At 42.4% G+C, this 21,494-nt stretch overlaps 1 protein-coding gene across 1 annotated transcript; it reads right to left on the minus strand.

Moving 5' to 3' along the window:
- Nucleotides 1-856: 856 nt before the first annotated feature.
- On the minus strand, nucleotides 857-17,551 carry PARD6B (par-6 family cell polarity regulator beta). Its single transcript, XM_068524679.1, has 3 exons — nucleotides 17,456-17,551; nucleotides 12,605-12,827; nucleotides 857-3,913 (listed from the first exon to the last, which is right to left on the minus strand). The coding sequence occupies exons 1-3, from the start codon at nucleotides 17,519-17,521 to the stop codon at nucleotides 3,084-3,086; spliced, it is 1,119 nt and encodes a 372-aa protein (XP_068380780.1). The 5' UTR covers nucleotides 17,522-17,551; the 3' UTR covers nucleotides 857-3,083.
- Nucleotides 17,552-21,494: the final 3,943 nt, after the last annotated feature.

Here is a 21,494-nt window from a genome sequence, read left to right on the forward strand (position 1 = left end):
TTTTAGTTCCATACCACTGTTTCATGGACCCTGAAACCAAGTGCATCAGGTACTGAGTGCAACACAGTCCGCACCAATGGATGATGTGAAGGGTTCTATGTACACGGTGTTGAATTTTTACTCAGAGGACTTTCTATTAGTTTTTAAACTGGCGGAAGGAATTGGTTATTATCCTGCATGCTGGATGGCAGAGGAGTTAATGCAGAGATCGACTTAGCCAATGACCGGGTGACTCATTTGGGATTAGACTTGGCTCAGGAAGAGGGTCTGTTTTATCTCAGGCCTTTTACAGTGTTCAGTATGAAGTGAATTCAATCCATATAGGCAATACCTGTACCTGGGGGTGATAATAAAAAGTATAACTAAGTGAATTTGAATTCAGAAGAGAAACTGTCACTTTACAAACAACTTTTGTCTTATTTCAAATAATCTTAAACAATGTAAGTGATAATTCTAGATGGATATCATGCCTAACCTCTTACATTATCAGAATTTAACTACGTTTTAAATGCCCTAACCCTAACCCTAACTCTAACCCGGGCCCTCGGCAGTGCAAGCGTGGAGTCCTAACCACCGGACCGCCAGGAATTCCTGGTGTTGATCTTTTAAAAATTAAGGAAGCCAGGATCTTGTTATAACTTAGCAATTTTCTCCCTACCCATTTTCTGTAATGGGTGCTTGGTAAACATTTGTTGGGTGACTTTTCATATATTTGCAGACAAGAAAGTAGCCTTTATACAAGTCTATCTTTATTTGTAAAAAATAATATACAACTAAAGCTAATTTGATTTTTAAAATCAAAGCTCATTTAGTGATAATGTACATTTTATAATAAAATTGTAGTAAAATACTGACATTTGATAGTTTAAACAAAGTAGCATTCATGTAAAAATCATGTTGCATGTAAAATTTAATTAGAAAGTCCATAGTTCACAAAAGTACATATATTTTGTTGATAGCTCTTGAGAACATTATCATAAATTTACTTAAGATACAGAACAAAATTCACAGTTAGCTTGACATTTAGTACTATAAAATTTTATGCTGAATCCACTGATATTTTTGTTAATAAGGTACACTTAAATAATTCAGACTACCAATGAATCGACATTTTATTGTATAACCAAGATCTATTGGTTTTACAATACGTCTAGTAATCAATTCTTTCACCAATAATTTAAATGAGAGATCCAGTTGAAAAGACCGTTGACATATACCCTTAGCGGGATAATTAAAAAGCACTAGCAGCTTTGATTTCCATTTTCATGAATACATACAAGACAAATCTGTATTTTACAGTTAAAAGTTGTACAAAAAGTCAAGCCCTGAAGTATTTCTTCCCCTAAGAGAAAAGTTCTGATGTTAAAACTTTGTTAAAAAAAAGAGAGAGAGAGAGAGAGAGGTAGTACGTGAAAGTATTTTTACTTAAAATGTTGAAGCCCTGCACCGCTTATAATATAAATGAAATGCAACCTTCTACTTATTAACATTTTGCCATTCAAGAGTCAAATTTATAGAACTCAACAGAATGTTAAACCTGGAATGCCATTAAAAAACAGTGGTTATATAACTGGAAGAACTTCAATGAATTCAACAAAAAGTACACTGTATTATACATAATGTTGTGCAGTTAACAGTTTAGTGATTATATGTTTAGTGGTAAAATGTGAACAAAATACATTGAAGTATTCTGAGTCAAGCGAGCTTCATTTAATCAACTTTACTTCATATACTTTTACCATATAGAGAAAATATCCTTCAAAACGGAGTCATTTGATTCTTCATTGTTTTAATAGCACACAATTGTTATAAGGTAACCATTCTAGCCCTAGCATAAAATTAATCAATAAATAACTCTGAGAGAAATATCCATAAGTCACAGGGAACTCATGTAGTTCATACTATTCTTAGTCTCTATATACAAGCTACTGTAGTGCCTGTGCACCTCCATACAATGAAACCAGGCAAGGAACAAAAGTTAGCAGCCTTACTCTTACCTTGCTAAGTGGATGCATCGGAAAGTAATAAATAGCCTCATAAAATTAATCGAGGTACACTCTACCTGTCAAAGGTGAATACGACATACTTTTCATAAAGTGTAGGCAGTGTTCCTAGAAATCCCATTAAGGAAAACCCAAAATTTTCATATAAAAAGTGCACAAGGTTGTCCTGTGTGTAAAAATCTCTTAGTTTGGGTGCATTTTTTTTTTAACGAAAATAATTCACACTACTCAGATACATTAAAAGAGTAAAAAGGCAGACAAACAAAATATATACACAAACAACAAAAGGAATGATTTCTAATGAGATGTGGAATGAGGACAAGAAGAGGTTACAGGAGAGTCTCCCATATCACCAGAGTCCATGGAACTGCCTTTCACAATGTAAGTGATGCCCAAATGCAATGAGTTTGTAAATATGAAAGCTACAAGATGGGCAAACACGGACCTGAACAACTGTTAGAGTTTCTTAATTCAGGAACATAGCTTCAGTGCTTTATAACTTAGGAAGCAACCCCTAAAAACAGTCCATTGATTTGATTTCTTAGAAATTAGGGAAAAAAAAAAAAAAGCATTTGAAAAAATTACTCGCTACAATTAGCAACAGAGGAACAATATTAAAAAATCAAAATACAACATGGGGAATATAGGAGCCAAGGTCCCAAAGTACCGAAAGATAGACTCAGACTTCTTCACGTTAGAATTAGAAAATACATAGTTAAAGGAAAAATTAACCAGGCTCTGCACAGCAGGTTAAATATGCAACCACTTCAAACAGAAATGATCTAGTCCTCATGTGTAGTTCTGGGAATGTGCTCTAACATCCAGTTCTCTACAGACAAAATAGCAAAAGCACATCATTTCATTAGCAAAGGCCCCTTCGTTTTAGACTTAAATTCACCTCTGACCCACCGAAGTTTATATTAATTATCAAACTACTATTTTAATAACATTTTAAACTTGCAATATATTTTTTTCATGCCTAACCCAGATCACTGGTTCAGAGGTATATATGCTTTAAACTAGCCAAATTTACAAGTCTCCATGGCGTCCTCACTCAAAAAACATTCAAACGCGATGGTTTCATAGTGTTATGATTGTTCCATCTTCTTCTAAGAGTTTTTGATCTGGAGCATGCGTTTCAAATTCTGTATTTGTGCCACTTGCTAAGGGTGCTAAGCTCACTTCATTAGAAGGAATAAAACCGTTCTGTCCAGATTCAAAACTGAGTTCTATTTGTGTTAATGATTCCAGGCTCTCGGTGTTACGAACAGCCTTAGGGATCTGCTGTGGCACACCATTGTCTTCAATAATAATGTCATCTTCATCGCTGTCTTCATCCTCTGGCTCAAAGCTCGGTTCGATCTGCTGTGGATAGCCAGGAAGGCTGTTGTCAGTAGAGTGGCCAGAGCTGCCGGAAGTCCGACTGTTCCTAATGACGTTATTCCTCTGGTTTGCTGGTCTCACTGTGATGATGAGGTTGCGGCTGTTTGCAATCATCATGTCAGTTACTTGATCTAGACTCTTCCCAGAAACTTCTATGCCATTAACTTCTAAAACTTCATCATTAACGGCTAATAGTCCTGTGCTTTGAGCCAGACCTCCTGGCACAAGTCTGGATATAAAGATCCCTGGGACCTTCTCTAAGCCATGGGGTGTCACCCGGACACTGGAGCCGTCCCGGATGTAGAATCCTAGGGGTTTCTCAGTGCCATATTTGTAAAGACGGACCCTACGATGTGTTTCTGGGAGAATATCCACGTCTATAATAGAAGACACAGGTCTGAAGTCCTGGGGCATACTAATGACTATGTGTGGCTTTTTTCTATGGTTGTCAGGACGCAACACATTGGTTAAAACATTCTTCTTCTTTATTAGTGTGTCTGTACCAAAGGCACTGTAGTCTGCTTCTTCTGTTTAAAAATAAAATAAAATAATTATAGAAATGCTGTATAAACGCCCATTTATCTATAGTGGAATCTGTACAGAAAGGATAACTCAAATATATTTGGTACATAAACAAACTCGTTACAGATCAGCCTGTTCCGATCAGCTGAAAATGTAGTGTAGTAGTAAGACATGCTATACTAGAAAAGCCCAATAGGTGGCCCTCTAGAGTATTCACCATAAAGTTACCAAAAGTTGAAGTTAAATTTGATAAAGCTCAATGACTTAAACAACATTAAATATGGCAGATGAAATTCTGATAAGCCTCGCACACACATTCTTAAACACCATTTAAAACAAGTTATTTACATTGTATTTTCCCTATGTTTGTTTAAACACCTCCAGCTTGCATGCTTATCATATTTGACTCAATGACACAAAATTGGACACTTTTGAAGCTCAAATACCTGTATTAGATAGAGTCCGGGCAGACAGTGTACAGGCAGACTTCTTTTTACTGCGCTTCGCAGATAATTGTGTTTTTTTACAAATTGAAGGTTTGTGGCAAGCCCGCACCAAGCAAGTCTACCGATGCCATTTTTCCAACGGCATTTGCTCACTTCGTGTCTCTGGGTCACATTTTGTTAATTCTTGCAATATTTCAAACTTTTAAATTATTATACTCGTTACGATGCGCTTTGATCAGTGATCTTTGACATCACTACTGCAAAAAGATTATGACTTGCTGAAGGTTCAGGTGATGGTTAACATTTTTTTTAGCAAAAAAGTATTTTAAAATTGAGTTATGTATTTTTTTAGACATAATGCTATTACACGCTTAATTTGTGCAAGAATTCATGTGACTTGCTTTATCGCGATATTTGCTTTATTGAACCCACAATATATCTGAGGTCTGCCTGTCATTAAACGAAATGGATAATACACATAAAATGATAATGTAATTAAATGAATACATATCAAACACAGGAATTTTGGTCTTCTGCAAATACACTCTCCCTCAGTTTTCTGGAGGAGTTCTTAACCTTTCATTTTCCCACTTTCGAAAGAGGCTGAGGTATAAGACAGAGACAACAGGGAGGGAGGGGTGAGGATTCTGGCAAAGCTGAGAGTTCCTGCCCCATTTAATGGCATGGCTTTTCTCGCTCCAGGCAGCTTTTCTTCACGGACTGTAGGAATTTGTGTGGACAGTCCAACTTGTCAGAGAGTCTTGTTTTTTTAGGTTAAAAAAAAAAACCAAAAACTTCCCATTTTAAAATGCCGACACCTAATTAAATAACAACAAAAACCTGTTTGAGCAAATAACGTCTGGTGGTTGAATTTATTCTTCAAGCCAGCAATTTATAATCTCTGATGTAAACTAGGGAAAACAGGGCACTAAAACTAGATCTTCGTAAATCCCACAGCTGGAGGTAAACAGTCTACAAACAACACATCTCATCAGAGGATGAGGAAACGGAATTAACAGCAGGCATAAAAGGTGAAATCAGATTTCAAAAATAACTGGAATGGGGATAAACTAAAAAGTCACAATCTCCAAGGATGAAAAAAATATTTAGTAAGAATAAAGAAGACAAAAGTGCCCCCACCATCCCAAGAACTAGTTTAAAGTCCTAGTCTCAATCACTGCTACAGACCAGTAACATCACTAGACTGTGTCTGCACAGGGCTTCCATTTGTAGTCTCTTGTCACCCGACTCTCGGCCCCCCTATCGGTAAGTATTATTGCCTTTACTTTACAGACCAGGAAATTAAGGGTACAAAATAAGGTACAGATGGCCCCAGGTTTTCTTACTAAGGCCAATACCGTACATGTTCAATTCACACAGTGAATGTTAAACGTCCACTGTGTGTCAGAGCCTGGAGAACCTCAGTATTCTTTTCTCAGTGCTGCTTGAACACTCTTCAAAAGCTAGTTTCAGATAAATGTACAAGACTAGGGGTACCTGGGGACTCCCCTGGTGGCGCAGTGGTTAGGACTCTGGCGCAGGGGGCCCGGGTTTGATTCCTGGTCAGGGAACTAGATCCCACATGAATGTCACAACTAAGGAGCCCACCTGCCACAAGTAAGACCCAGCACAACCGAAAAAAAAAAAAAAGCCTAGTGGTACCTGATTTTGGGGCATTTCCCCCCCTGGGGATAATTTTGCTTCATTTATGGAGAAAGTACTTACACTGTGTTCTTACAAAGACAGAAATTTATTTATAATTTGGCTTGGGAAATAAATCGACTGACAAAAGAATCTTTTGGGCAAAATGTAGCCAAAAATCTATCAACAATGATCTTCTACTGAATGTGTTTATTCAAAATTGTATATTTCATTTTACAATCAATTAAGAAAGCCCACACAATTTTTATATGGGAAATTCCAGACCATACAAAAGGAGAACAAAACTAAGCTGCCTACATACCTATTCATGGGAAACCTGACCAAAAAACCCCCCAAATCTGCATAATTTGGCATCGCATCCAGACTCTGTTTGAATGCTCTCTGCTAAATTCTCAAAAGCAATATGCCCCAGTACAAAGGCACCTTTGTTCTCCCATCTAGCTAATCAGTTTCCAGCCACTGGGAAAAGAAATATTTTGGCAGAAAGCCAGGGTGCAGGGTGTCAGTTTAAAGTGTAAAGGTGAACATCTACAGGGAACAGGGCTGACGTTCCACCTGAGCATGTCTGTCAAAGTACAAAACTCAGAAAGAGACGGAACGTTGGAATCCTGGCTCATGGCAACCTTTCACTTGTATAAACCCAGGCTTATGCAACAGTATGTGATATAGGCTCAGTGAAACCTCACCTATCCCGAGCCTGACAATCTCAGCTCACCGAAACAGACAAGGATCTACCCGTGGAATGCCACCAAACAGCCAAACTGGATGTCTCACTTCCTTACACACAAAAAGCCCCTGTGCTTTACTCATAGAGGAAGGGAGCCCTGAAGGGCCTCCCTCGGAGCCTCTTACTTTTTAAACATTAATTCCAAAAAACCCTGGTTATCTCATTCCTCAGTTCAGAGTCTTAAGTCACAGTCAGGGGTAAGGGTCCACTAGTGAGTGGCAGGCACAGATACAAAAAATAAAAGCCTACAGTGAAGAAAAAGCAAACCTGAAAACAAACAAACAAAACAAAGCGTTATATAAATCCCAGCAGCATCCGTGTACAGTAACAAAACTCTAACAGTTCATGGTAGAGTCATCAAGAAAGTTCAAGATTATGACCCATTTCAAGTTCAGTAGGAAGACAGGGAAAAATGAAATAATTTTTGAAACTGTTCTAATCAAGGGGTGGACAACCTTTTTCTGTAGCGTTGTAGTACAGTAAATATTTTAGGTATTGCAGGTCATACGGTCTCTGTTGCAAAAGCAGCCACAGGCAATACAGAAAGGAGTGATCATGGCTGTGTTCCATGAAAACTTTATTTATAAAAACAGCCAGCAAGCCTGAGTTTGCCAACACTTGTTCTAATCCAAAATGGTTAAATGAAATAGATGTGGCAACTTTAAAAGGATTAAACATCACTTAAAGCAATATTCAAAGCCTGCAGATCCCTTCACTTCCTAATGTAAGAAAAATCAATTGCCAGATACTTAAGAAGCACCTGCTACTATGTGGCTAGACATCGTGCTATGTGCTGCAGATCCACTGCACAAAACAGCTAAGGTGCTTGCTTTCATGGTGTTTACAGACTAAAAGCGACGGCAATTAACAAAGAACCTGAAACCATTATATTATTACAAAGGTGCCAAGAGCTGTGAAGTTTGTCAGTGGGAACTCGGCCGGGTCTGCAGGGTAAGGCAAGGCTTCTCTGGGGAATGCGGTTTATACTGAGACTGGAAAACAAACCAGTAGGTAATCAGGTAGAAGGGAGGGAAGAACTTCCAGGTGCAGATACAACAAATACAGAGCCGGGCAGGATGGGGTCGTGGGAGGAGACAGTGAGAAGGCAGGGTGGGAGGGGAGAGAAGAGGAGGAGCCCAGTCTACGCAGCCAGGGCCCTGCAGACAGACCGGGCCTCCGGGGAAGCGGGGAGGATTACGGGCTTCAGCCTGAGGGCAAAGGGAAGAAAACCAAGGATTTTGGCTTTTCTACAAAGCTCACTCTGGTTGCAAGCTGGAGAAGGGACCTGCGGGGGAAGACAGGAGGTTACTGCGGGTAATTTAGGATGGTACCTGGCCTGAAGCAGAGGCAGTGGAATGGGGAAATAAGTTTGAAAAATAATTAGAACACATTTTTAATAGGCCAGGTGACTGAATAAAAAGGTGTGTCAGGAAATGGGGAAATAAGTTTGAAAAATAATTAGAACACATTTTTAATAGGCTTGGTGACTGAAAAAAAGGTATGTGTCAAAGGCGACAACCAGGTTTCTGTCATAAGCAACTGGAATCACATTCTGAGCTGTTACTCCACAATTTCTTCTTTTTATTTGATTTAATTTTTTTATTTCTGGGGCCGTACCTTCTGTTAAACTATTTTTTACAATTTACTATTAAAATGTATACTCCTTAAACCATTTCTAAATTAAACCCTGACTCACTAAAATATAACCTTAAAATACATCTCCCAAATAACATCCAATGCACAGTAAAGTTCTAAGAGACAGTTTAAGTGGCTGCCCAGTTCCAGGTGTCTGGGCCACAAGGCCATGTCCTAAGGCAGATGAGGCTTAAAGCAAGGCCCTTCTGGTGTTTCCAACATACTCCTTCGAATAAACCCATGATGCAAATGCGTCTGTCTGATGGCACACAGAAACAGACTGTGACACAGCAAGAAGCTGTGGTGTAGGTATTCTGATCAGATCCGGCGAGAAGTCCGTGCAGGTCAATGGGCCTCAGACTTGGCTGATCATCACAACGGGCTTTTAAAAAATACACATTTCCCTGGCTGCATTCCAAACCTACAGGAATGACCTGAGTACTTTTTCTAAAGGGGCAACCTTTAAATATTTTCTGAGATTGTTTACCATACAATAACCACCTGAACAACAAGAGAAGAAAAACTCTCTTTTTCCCTCAAATAAGTGAGGAAATTCTAAACTCTGACAGGGGGAGGGAGCTGGCAAAAGCCCTAGGATCCTCTGCGAAAGTAACTTTTAAAGTATCAGGTTTTTTGTTTTGTTTTTGCTTCCACAATAACAGCCCTGGAAATAGAGTCTGGGTTTTTTCCTCTAACAATAAATTATTGTAAAACATAAAACTTTTCAAGATATGCAACGACGCTACCCCCGAGTTCAAGCTATGAAGTGGTTTATGCCTTCAACTGTGAGCTTTCACTTCAAAGAAGCTTTATTTGGTAGAGGGTATCAGATTTTAAAAGGTCACATGGTTTTAAAATTTAAAATCGTTTTCATATCTGTCTTTTAAAAATATCGCTTGGTGCCACATCAAGTGCAACTGCTGCCCTATTGGTTCCTAAATTGGAAGCAACAGGCCAGTAAAACAGAAAATGTGTTGTAATTAAGCAAGAAAATGTAACTGTACTTAATGCCATGTTTTACATTAGTTTCCTGAATTTAATGTTCATTAAAGTTTAAGTAAAATCAGCTTAAGCATCTGCTGAGCTTTGTTTAAAAGGAAAAAAAGTATCATCACGAACTACAGGGCACTGTGTAACTCTGTAAGACAGACAACAAACATGTTAACTCTACCTAAATAATCAGAGGGTAATCTGGTAAAGGTGGAGGTTGGGGGGCTCTAGCTAGGGTGGTCAGAAGAGGCCCCTCTGAGAAAGTCATCTGAGCTGAGAACTGAGGAGGCAGCCATGGGACCAGCTGCAGGAAAAGCGTTCCTTACAGAAGGAACAGCAAGTGCAGAAGCACAGAGACGGCAACAAGCCCGCTGAGTCCTAGGGACAGAAAGAAAGCCAGTGTGGTTGCTGCGAGGTGGGAGTGGGAGAATGGAGGAAGGAGACGCTGTGGGGCACAAATCAGGACGGATTTTATTCTGGATGCCACGGAAACCACTGGAGGGTTTTCAGCAGGAATGAATCGACTGACTGACTTTTCATGTTTTGCTTAAGTCATATTTGTATTACAGTTACTTTTTTTTTTTTTGGCCGCACCGGGTGGCATGCGGGATCTTAGTTCCCCGACCAGGGATTGAACCTGCGCCCCCCTGCAGTGGAAGCGTGGAGTCTTAACTGCCGGACCACCAGGGATGTCCCAAAGTTACATTTTTAAAAACAAAAATTTTCTGTTGAACACACTGCCTATTTCTAAATCAAATTCTAAGGGCTATGAATTGTATTGGTTATTTACCTCTACAGCATAGAAAACTTTTGTTTACATCTAAACATATTTGAAAAGGAAACAGCAGAAGATAACCACCCTTAAAAGACGTTAGGATTAATCCTGTGATCACGTAATTGTTACAATTCCAGTAACAAAAACATGTGGTAGTATAATCCAACACCTACAATCTTTCTAAGGAAGGGGATAATCCAACAAGTTTTGTCAGATGGCAGTAGTTTAAAAATAGTCATTCTATATTTAAATACACGTTCCAAACAGCAAATTTGTAATGAAAATTACAACTGCTAACAAGACAGGCCTTCTATTCAACAATAATGATTTAAATTATTCTGCTTAAAATGACAAGTTCCACTCCAATGTTTTGTCTTCTCCTCTTCCTTCTCCAACATTCTATACATAGCTTTCTAAGAACCATCCCTGCTCTTCATCTCAGCTAGCCCTAATGTCCACTCCCCAGAATTTCAACTATCACTTTTCTGCAGACTTTCAGCTCTTTGATCAGCCTCTAGATTTCCACCCTGAGCTCCAGCCCATCATTTCTGATTTCCTACGGGACAAGGTTGAAACTCGCCAGCCAGATAAGCTTTTTTGGCCTATAACCAAACCAATTTTCTTTCCAAGTCAATCTCTCTTCCAGACTGTACCTGTTTTATGGCACCATCGGGCTCAAATCCAGAAAGCTGTTTTCCTCTGGACTCCTCTTCAACCCTCTGCCATCCAGGGGGGAGCGCAGTGACTCTCAGATCCTCCCCTTTATCTTCCTCACCTGGTCTCCTGCCGGGGCAGCTTCTCAGCATCTCTCACCCCCCTGCTCCTTGCTCTCTCCTGTAAGACTGCTGCATACTCCAATTCATCCTGAACAGCCAAATGAGTCTTCCTGAAGTAACGCTCTAATTGTACCACACCCCTGTCACATACCTAGGAAATCCATCTTAGGGGTCTTTGGGAAAATGAATTTGTGTGTTTGTAAAGTATCTCGTAAATAGTCAAGTGATACAGATATGTTACCCTACCCTTGGAGGTTTATTTTGTTGGCGGACTTTAGTTCCTCCAAACCCAGAAGCAAAGATACACAATCAGTGGAATTTCAAAGCCCTAGGAGTGGTCCAATGCTTATCAACTGATTGGAAATAAAGTTTCACCTTCAAGGGTAATTTCTACCCACCTTCTCAAACTGCTTTCTGGGTTGGTTTACAAACACAGTAAGGCTTTGATTATCCCACCAGTACTGGGCTTGTGGCTCTCATGTTGCCTTTCCAAACCTCTTCATTTACCAAAGACAAAGGAATAAATGGCACACATCATGCCCATCTACAGGCAGACACAGATAAACACGCACACGGAGGAGGCCACAAAGTTAAAAGTTTTAGGGCTCAAAATACATTTCAATTCGTGCCATATAGAGTGGTTATTTTAAAATGTTCTTTTGCAAGACCAATATCAATGTTTACATTCTTCCAAAATAATGACTTGCTCTCTGATTTTCCAGATAATTCACTAGTTTTATTTCTGTGAAAAATGCCTTAAAAGGAAAGAAAATATTCACCGGAGGCATACTACATGCCAGAGCACTGCATTGAGCTCATTTAAACTTCCTAGTAATCCTATGAGATAGTATGTTCATTCTATAGATGAAGACACTGCGACCCAGGAAGAATAAACAGCTTTCCTTCAGGTACCTATTAAGTGGTGCATACAGTATTTCAAAGTTAGTTGCTACCAAAAAAGTAGAATGTTTCCCTGACTCCAAAGTCATACTCTTTCTACCACATCTTTCTGAATGGACAAAATTCCATTCAACAAAGTGAAGATTCAATAAATTCCTAATTTCCATTTTTAAAAAATCTAAGAGGTTATAAAGTAATTAAAACCACAATCTTTTGGACTTTCCTGGTGGTGCAGTGGTTAAGAATCCGCCTGCCAATGCAGGGGACACGGGTTCGATCCCTGGTCTGGGAAGATCCCGCACGCCGAGGAGCAACTAAGCCTGTGCGCCACAACTACTGAGCCTGCACTCTAGAGCCCGCAAGCCACAACTACTGAGCCCGCGTGCTGTAACTACTGAGGCCTGCGCCCCTAGAGCCCGTGCTCCACAACAAGAGAAGCCACCGCAATGAGAAGCCCGTGCACCACAATGAAGAGTAGCCCCCGCTCGCCGCAACTAGAGAAAGCCTGCATGCAACAATGAAGACCCAGCGCAGCCAAAAATAAAATAAAAATAAATTTAAAAAAAACCCCGCAATCTTTCCAAAGTATACTTAGTGAAGTGTAAAGATGTCAATTAAACCAATAATATCACAGATGTCTTAACTCACTTGTTAGTTTAATATGGTAAGAAGATTCACACAAAATGTCTATTCATTAAATTTCTAGTGAATTCTGTGTATCCTATCAATGAGGAAAATAAACAACTTCTAATTCTAAAACAATTTTTCTAAACATTGTTACTTACCCTTTTTTTGTATAAAAATCCTAAGCAGTGGGTTGGCCGTTGAAACAGCTTTGTGATAATTATCATCGTTATTTATAGGTAGTAAATCTCCGTGAATGTCTGCATAGCCTACTAAAACGTCAACATTGGGTATCTTATGAACATGTTGCAATAATCCATAAAACTCTTCAAACTTTCCAGGTTTTGATCTTTCCAGTGAAAACCGACGAAATTCAGCTCCAAACTATAAATAAACATATTAATTTTAAAAAAGGTAACAGGATCCAATCTTAAAATGCATGACAGAAAAATTCACAGGCACAGTATTTTTTCCCTTAACGAAGAAGACAGTTCCAATAACACAGTATATTGTCAGAAACCTCATTATCAGGAGATAAAACAACATAAGGAAGGCACAGGAATGTGTCTGCTCACTGCTGCATCTCTGAAGGGCATTCCCTTCAAGAGATGCAGGCTCAACTTAATCCCTGGGGTACCCAGGCCTCACTGGGGACTGTCCTGCAGAGTGACTCAGCTCAAACAAACCCTGTCTGGAGCCCAGATCCTGACAGCAGTATCTGCTCCTCACTCAGGCCATGGGGTAACAAAGATGTTCCTAAGTCTTTATTTTGACTGGTAGCAAAAAGCATCTAAGTTTCCTCCCCCATAAAAGGAATTACAATTTCACAGGAAGTGGCAAGAATTAACAGCAACATATACAAAAAGGACTTTGAGCTTCTTGGCACTAAGGTACGATACAAATGGAGGTATATCATACAAGAAACAGGTCTAGAGATAAGAAGTGTCTTCCCTATGTTAATCTTAAAAAAAAACACGCAGCTTTACCAATACATTAAATATATGTCCTACAACTCTCCAACTAAAGCAAAAGTGTTTACATGCTTGGCACAGTGCTAGGCCCCATAGAATGAAAGGCTCAGGCCTGCACCAGAGCTCAGCAATTAGTGGGGAAAGAGAATAGCTATCTGAAAGGCATTAAGGGATCGCACAAACAGGGAGGACGACACTTCCATCATGCCCAATATTTATCTCCACAATTCTCGTTCTCAGGTCTGCTTCCCTACTCTAGATTCACACCACTGCCTTCCAAATGCCAAATTATTTAAGTGGTTCTTATTCAACACGAAGGACTGGCTTCATCTAGTCCATAATAAACAGGATCCATGACTTAACCATGGGACTAGCATGGCATTTCCTCAAATGTGGAAACGTAAGAAAGATTCATCAGCCTTCCGCAAAAAGTGCCCCAGTCACACAAGTTTGGGAAATGTTACATAACTATAATTACACTCTTAGGAATCACTGTGGAGACCAGATAGTAAAGGCTCAGTTAAGTCCTGTGGTTGATTTAAAAAAAAAAAAAAAAAGTTTTTAAACAAATGTTTGCCAAATGTGTTTGACCACTGAACTCGTTTTTCCTCTAAATATCTATTATTGGCAAGAAACACTAATGTACCACTAAGACAGCCTTAAGCATCTTGCAGAGAAAGTCTCTATCAGAATAATTTGAGCAGGTTACAAATGTGTCAATTCACTTCCCTAAGGATCCCATGGTCTCTCTGAACTCACTGCTTTTGCTATCTCGGAGAAGTTCATCTGCCTTGCTTATACCCACACTACTCACTAGTTTTAAATTAAAAAATTACTAAAACCACTTCTTACCTCTAACAAATTAAAAGTTTCCAAAACACATTCCTGAAACATAAACACTAACATCTGTCAAGAAAATAAGGTGACTCATACCTAAAGCGCTCAAAAAGTGTAGTCACACCTTCACGTTTCAAAGTAAATAATAACTGGGGAACACCCTTCATATCAGAGTTAGTCTTATGATGTTATAAAAAGTCATAGTTTCTTCTCCATTTTCTTTATTCTGGTATCACAACATCCTAGTGCTTTCTGCTTCATCTCAGGGTTTTACTTCCCCTGGTGAATGGGAGTAACATCTAATAATTGAATATTTTAGGGCTGCAATGTTTTTGCTAAAGCTTGTGGATAAAAATTCTTTGCTCAACATTTTTTTCTCTTGCTTAAATGTTATGATAAAAACAATGGAAAATTGTATGGCTTCACAAGTAGATGTGCCCTTTTGCAATGTTAGCAGGAAAAAAAAAAAAGAGAAATTGTTATGCTTCTTGCAGCAAAACAATAGGATTAAGAGAACTTTTTACTACATGAAGAAAAATACTAAAATAGAGATAACATTAAGACCCAATCAACAACTATTATAACTTTTTTTAGCCTGGTCTAGTTTGCCTTGGTCACCCAGAATGTGTATGGACACCTGTCTCCCAGCATCTTTTGGTACACTGTAGAAATGAAAACTTAATTTTAATATTGTTTGCCCATGAATAATAACTAGGAAATGTACAGCTCAAAGACTATTCCAAATGTTTAATAACCTAAGGTTATTAAAGGACATGACCTTGATTATTAAGAGCTTTTCCAACTATGGAGAAACAGGAAGGTAAATCAGTTACCAAAGAAAAGTCACATGGTAACTGGTATCACAATTTAACTATAGTTATATTTGCATTATCCATTACTTTATTTGTACCATTTTCCCCTTCCATGAGCAAAGATATGACGTTGACACTGTTTTCTATGCAGAAGAAAAAGAAATCCTGAAACGTGGATCTGTACATCACCAAGTTGTGGTTACAACCTCTTAGCGACCAGCTTTGTAAAAAGCTGTGATATCACCAAAGCAGTGAAAAAGGAAGTATTGTTTCACACATCTGTCCAAATATTTTTTAAATGGTAGAGATGCGAAGTGTTTTATCTAATCCATTAAAAATAAATATATATTTAAAACATAAGGTGTCACTGACACACTAGAAACAGCACCTCTACTGTGCCTATTTATCAGCAGCTAGAACAGTAGTGGGACCACACTTTATGAGATGCAGGTTCTCAGAATGCCTTGATTCTATTTAAGAGACACGGTTCACCAGAAGTCCAGTATGGCAGGTCAAATATATAATGGGTAGTATGGGAAAGATTCACAAACCAGTTGACAGAAGAGAAGGGCAGAAAGCCTGAAATTCCAGTCCCCAAGGGCTCGAGGTTTCCTAGTCTGAGAGATAGATTACCATTTGACTGTATTTATCAGAACACCTAGAATCCCTACTCATTTTTTCCTATGATAAAAAAATTAAATACTTGCTACCAAGATTAGGACCACAAACTGAATTTTAAGACTATGCAACATCATAAATGTCTTTCTTTTCTTAACCTCAACTCCCACAAACCCAAACTAGATTTATAACAGAAATGCCATGAGAAGGTTCAACCACTGGGCACGGAACCACTACCACCACTATACTGCTAGAGGAAAAGCTCTATATATTTCGAGTTATCTTAACCCTTAGTTCAAGCGTGTCACTTCAATTTGCTATGGCAGTTCCACGGAGGACACAGGAGACAGCATATTCGTGAAACTGCTATAACTACATTTCTATTCTTATTAAGCAGAAGGGTTTCTTAACTAGCGCCTATCCTGATACACAAGTCGAAAACAACATTTTAAAATAATGTGAAAAATGAATGCAGATACTCTTGATGTGATCATCTCAGTTACAGCAACTTAGAGAACTTTGCTTATCAACTCCAGATAATAAAAACCATTCTACCCACAGGCTTCAGGGAGCCTTCCCTACTCTACTTCACTGAAAATCACTCCTGGATTTTGCATTCTCCCCCCTACCCCACCCCGTAGTCTTACATTCAATGATGTTTCATTATTTTTAAAGTTGATATGCTTTTACTTTTCTCCTATTCTTTCATGTGTTTTGATCTTCCCAACTCTTATTTTCAATGTTCTCAGGGCCCAGCCCGTGTCCTCTCTTTTCTATTCTATAAAGCCTAAAACTTATTTTGTAAAAGGGTTTTAAGGTTTTGTCATAAAAAGCACAGCTTGTCGAAGTCATAAGCTTTCTGAGCCCCCGTCTTCTCAGAGAATCAGACTAGATTATCTAAGTCCCCTTTGGCTCTTCGATTCATGAAATGCTTGCTGAAAATGTTCCCGTGGCCGCCGATCATCTTCAAATTCCATCTCAAAACCCCCGTTGGAAAGCTTCCCTCACTAATCCCTATACACCGTCCCGCTCAGGGAGCCCTGCAATTCAGGAATTCAGCGGATACCGACGTAATTATCAGCAGATTGGCATACCATTGGTCAAGAGTGAAAACACTTGATGTGAAAAGGTAGCAGGATGGAATGAAGAGAGCACCCAGACTCAAACTGTGAAGTGCTACTCAAACGGAAGGCGATAGTGTTAAAATATAGATTAAATGCATACCAAAGTTAGTGCTAGAAAAATCTCTTAAGCAGGAAGCAAAGCTAACTTTACAAGGGCTCTTGAGTTCCCTGGGCTCTCTCCTTCACCACTTGATGCGCCCTTAAGCCACAGAAAGGGGTAACATTTTGTGACCACGGGTGTTCCAAATACTCTTTACTCAGAGGCCAGGAGGTAGAATTCCTCCAAACCTTTCGTACCACGCTGCGCTCAATACGCCTCCCATCCTTCTCGGCTATACCTCGGCCCTTACCCTCATCCTTGAACAGGAATGATTTTTAAAGAGGTAGATTAAGCGCTCAGCTGGTCTCCTCCCTACCTGGGGCAGGAGCAGACACAACCCGCCACGCTCGTCCTCTTCACAGCAAGCGTATTATCCACCATCTCCTGCCTCCAAATCCCACCACCGCGCCCACCACGGTCCCAGACAGCGGGCAGCTCCTCAGGCCGTCCCCGGCCAGCCCCTGGCCTCCCCCGGGAGCACCCCCCCTCAAGGCCCTGGCTGCCGGTCCCCATCTAGCCGGCCGCTCCGCCCAGCCCGGGCCCCGCGCACCTTGCTCTTCACCTCCATGGTGCCCAGGCAGCCGCTGCCCGCTCCGTGCCGGTGGCTGCGGTTCATCCTGAGGCCTGGCCCGCAACGGCCTCCTCCAGCCGGGCCGCCTCTTGGAGCGCGGGGAGCGAGTGTGCGGCCGGCGGGCTCGGGACTCGGCTGCGGCCCAGGCGCCTCCTCACAGGCACCTGCAGAGGGGCGACCGCGGCTCGGGTCTCCGCGCAGAGCTCCGCTTGGCTGGCTCCTCACGCGGTGGGACCGAGGGTGAGACTGGCGGCGCGGTGGGCGGGAACGCGGCTCCCTCCCTCCGGGCCTCGGCGACGGCCGCGACGGCGAAGGAGGAGGAGGGGGCGGAGCACAGGGGACAGGCGCCGCAGCCTAGCTCTCAGCCGCTTCCCCCGCGAGCCCGCGCGCGCGCACCCCAGCCGGGAGGGAGCCGCGGCACGTGCGCGCGCTCACCTGCAGCCTCCGTAGACGCCTCGGCGGCTCGCGCTCCGCCCACACCCAATGGGAAGCGCGCACCTGCGCCCCCAGCGCCAACCAATCGATACACGCCTCGCGCAGCGCGTGGGCGGGCCGCCTCCTCGAAAGTCCCGCCCGCCGCCGTACAATTGGTCCCGCGCTGCGAGGGAGGGGCGGGATCACCTGAAGCCGTGGACCTCCTCTCCCGACCTAGCAGGAGAGCTGGAAAGCGCATGCGCAGGCCCTGGAGTTTCCGCCCCGGGGAGGCCGGCCGGAAGCGCGAGCGCACCTGGAGACGAGGGCGGCTGGGCCTTTTGCGCACGCGCAGGCGCGCGCCTGGTTGCCCCGGACCCGGCTCGCGCGCCGCCGGGGAATGGGAGGCGAGGCCCGGCTGGTGCGGAGGCAGGGTGGGGCTGCTAGGTTTCTGCCACCCCTTATCTCCCTTCCACTTTGGGATGCTGCAGCGTGCAACTATGCCCCTCCACCACCCATTTGCGTCGTTTAGGGGTCTGGCTGCAACTCTGATTACAAAATTCAAGTTTTCCCGCCTCTGCAACAGTCACTGGGGAAGAATCTCAGGGCTCTACTGGCTTAGTTTTGTTGGTAGAGACTCTTTCTGCAGCCCGTCAAGTCCCATGGGGTCTAGTGGCCGCTGGGAGGGAGGGAAAGTGGGCAGACGCTCGGGATGGCTCCTCGAAGGTCCGGCTTCCCCGAGTACTTCTAGACCGGCCCTCCAGGGCTTTCTTTTTTTCTTTTCTGTTTAATTTATTTTTAACCTCTGAAGTCTTCCTCTCCCTCCAGCCGTTTCTGGGCTATTCGTTGTGTCCACCAATGACAGCCTCCAGATTGTCTTTGTCCCCCTCCCCCCAGTGGAATGACCGAGCTATGTCCCTGATAACAAAAGACTTGACTCCTCTCGAAACGCCCCAGAGCTGGGTTTCTTCTCCCAGGGGCCCTTTTCAGCACTGGCCATGCTGGGGAGGTGAGGAGGAGACCCCCAACGCTCCCCCCCACCTGCAGGGGGCTCTTCATGGCACTGCGGCTCATCAAAGAGCTGTGGAACCCTCCTGTGAGCTGGACCTGGGCCGGCGGGGGGGCGGGGGGGCGGGGGGGGGTTTCTAACCTGAAATGGCCAAGAAGATCTGGTTAGGGTGCTGCATTCCACCTGAGTCCCCCCGAGGCTTCCTCCCCTTATCTCATGCCTCCAATCCCTCCTCACACTTTGCACCCCTCCTTCCCAGCACTTGTGTCAAGTTCCGGTTTCCCCATGTGTTTTGGGAGTAATCTGCTCCTGCCCGAGAATGACGGCTCTGAAAAGGCAGGGACCCGTCCGCTTTGCTCACTGTGGAGCAGTCACCTACCTGACTCCTAGCAGCTGCTCAGATACGTCTCTGCTGGGTGCTGGAGCTGAGCAGGGTGATTTCTCCATACTAACTTTACCCCACCTGGGTTCAAAGGCGAGAAACCCATCTTTCCCCCTGAGGGGTTCAGTCAACCAAATATTCGTGGGGGAATTTAAAGTTTTTCTGGCCATTTTGGGTGGAAGTCCAGATGGAAAGGATCCCATCTCAAGCTGAGTAATAATAAAACTGCCTTCTCTACCCCCTGTTCAAAAGCACCTACTATGTGACTCAAGCTAAACTGGAAATGAAGTGTGGTGCTGTGATGGGGCGGCATGGCAGTTTGGTCTCAAGACCCCTTAATACTCTTAAAAATTATGGAGTGCCTCCAGGTATTGTGTTTATGTGTGATATGTCTTTCAACATATATTTCATTGTATCAAAATTGAAATTGAGAAATGTTTAAAACACAATAATACACAAGCACACATTCCAATAGTCATCAGGGTGATGATATCATCACATGTCCCGTCCCTTCTGGGAAATTCCATTGTATACCTGTCTGACAAGGAAGGTGAGAAGAGCAAGTGACATCTTAGTATTGTGAAAATAGTTTGGGCTTTGAGACTCACCTGAAAAGGTCTCAGGGACTCCCAGGGACCACTGGGATCTCTGTTCTCAGCTGTCACCTCCCAACCCCCAGCTGCCAGGGACACATGATGGGCCCTAGTTCTGTGGGAGCTATTGCTGGGTGGTGGAGCTTTATTACTGTTATCGGTACTGATTTATCAAGCCCCTTTTTAAAAAGGAAGTTAATGGGTGCCAACACACCTGCGTGGGCCCTGCATTCCTGGAGGTGTCGTCACATCCTCTCTGTCCTCCCCCGGGGTGTGGCATCCCTCTTGGACTTTCCTTTCTAGAAGGGTAGGCCTGGGCCCGAGCTTTCTGGATCTCCTAAGTGGAATGTGCTCTGAGGCCTGCGTCACAAGTGCGCCTGGGCTGTGTAAGGAAGGAATGTGGAAAATACTCAGAATTTGATAAAGGTGGTGTGGAGGAGGGGAGCCCTTTCATTCCGAGACGGCTGTTCCGGGCACACGTTTGTTCGCAGGGCCTGAAATTCAGCCTTTCTCAAGAAGTATGAAGCCCAGGGAAACAGCAGAAACAGAGAAGGGTTTATATTGTTGTTTCTTTGGTTTGAAGACTGAACCCTAATCTCATTTCTCTCCATCCTCCCTCCCCACCCCCAAATCCTCAAGCTAAAGCTGATCAAGTCCTACGTGGGGGATGAAAAGCTAGTCCCAGGCCTGGGAGAATTAATACTCAGTGAGTTAGGGAGATAAGCAAAGTGAGTGGATGACACAGATTCTATAAATTACAGGGTCACAAAATCATTAGTTGGGAATGATTATCACACCCACACACTGTCATATCTCCCCCCCCAGCCCATCTCCACCCACTGAAAGAAGCTAGTGAGGGTTCCATTTCTGCTTTATCCCTCTTCCCAATACTTTCTGTCTTTAGTTCTTCTACAACCTAACACAACTCTTGTGTCTGTTTGAAATTTACCTTGTGAGGTGGAAAGAGCTTGTAATTTTCCACAATTCATTTTACTGATTTACATCTTGCATAACAATACTTATTTCTTTCCTTCCTCCTCTTAGGGGGGAAAAAAAGAGGTGGCAAGAAGTCACGTATAATGGTGGTGAGAATTCTTTCAAGAAGTTTCTCTTGCCAGCTCTTTTTCTCCTTGATCGCTCAAGTGCCAGTTTTGATGGAGCTGGTTAATAATTCTTTGAGAGAGAGGTGAAGTGTACACTTATGAATCTCAGACTACTCACCAAAGCATTTTAAGCCCTTTGCAGAGTTGGAATTAAGTCACATGATCCGTTTTCTGGTTAATAGCTTATAACACTCACAGCTCGGGAAACGAATGAATTATCTCCTGTAGCCTGTAAGAAACTAAATGCCATTTTACTTAAAAACCCATCTTCATGGGAGACAGCATGTGCCAGGCACCGTGCATGAGCCCTGCCCTTGAGGAGCTTGCTTTCTGACCTCTTCTCTCTCTGGGACTCAATTTCTCCATCTGTAAATGCAGACGGATGAGATCATCTTCACAATCCCTTCCAGCTCTTAACATTCTGTGTACCCCGGGGATAACGGAGATTGATCATTATTTCAATTAGTTCATACCAGGGATGAACTAGAATGAAAAGCGTAACCTTTCCATCAGGGTCAAT

This window comes from Eschrichtius robustus, chromosome 16, assembly GCF_028021215.1.
Source record: "Eschrichtius robustus isolate mEscRob2 chromosome 16, mEscRob2.pri, whole genome shotgun sequence".
In the NCBI taxonomy this organism is placed as follows: Eukaryota; Metazoa; Chordata; class Mammalia; order Artiodactyla; family Eschrichtiidae; genus Eschrichtius; species Eschrichtius robustus.

Coding starts and splice junctions, on each gene's coding strand:
- PARD6B (XM_068524679.1), bottom strand. CDS start 17,521: ATGAACCGCAGCCACCGGCACGGAGCGGGCAGCGGCTGCCTGGGCACC. Junction 12,828..17,455: donor CCATGGAGGTGAAGAGCAAG/GTGCGCGGGGCC, acceptor GTTTATTTATAG/TTTGGAGCTGAATTTCGTCG. Junction 3,914..12,604: donor GATTTTTATACAAAAAAAGG/GTAAGTAACAAT, acceptor ATTTTTAAACAG/AAGAAGCAGACTACAGTGCC.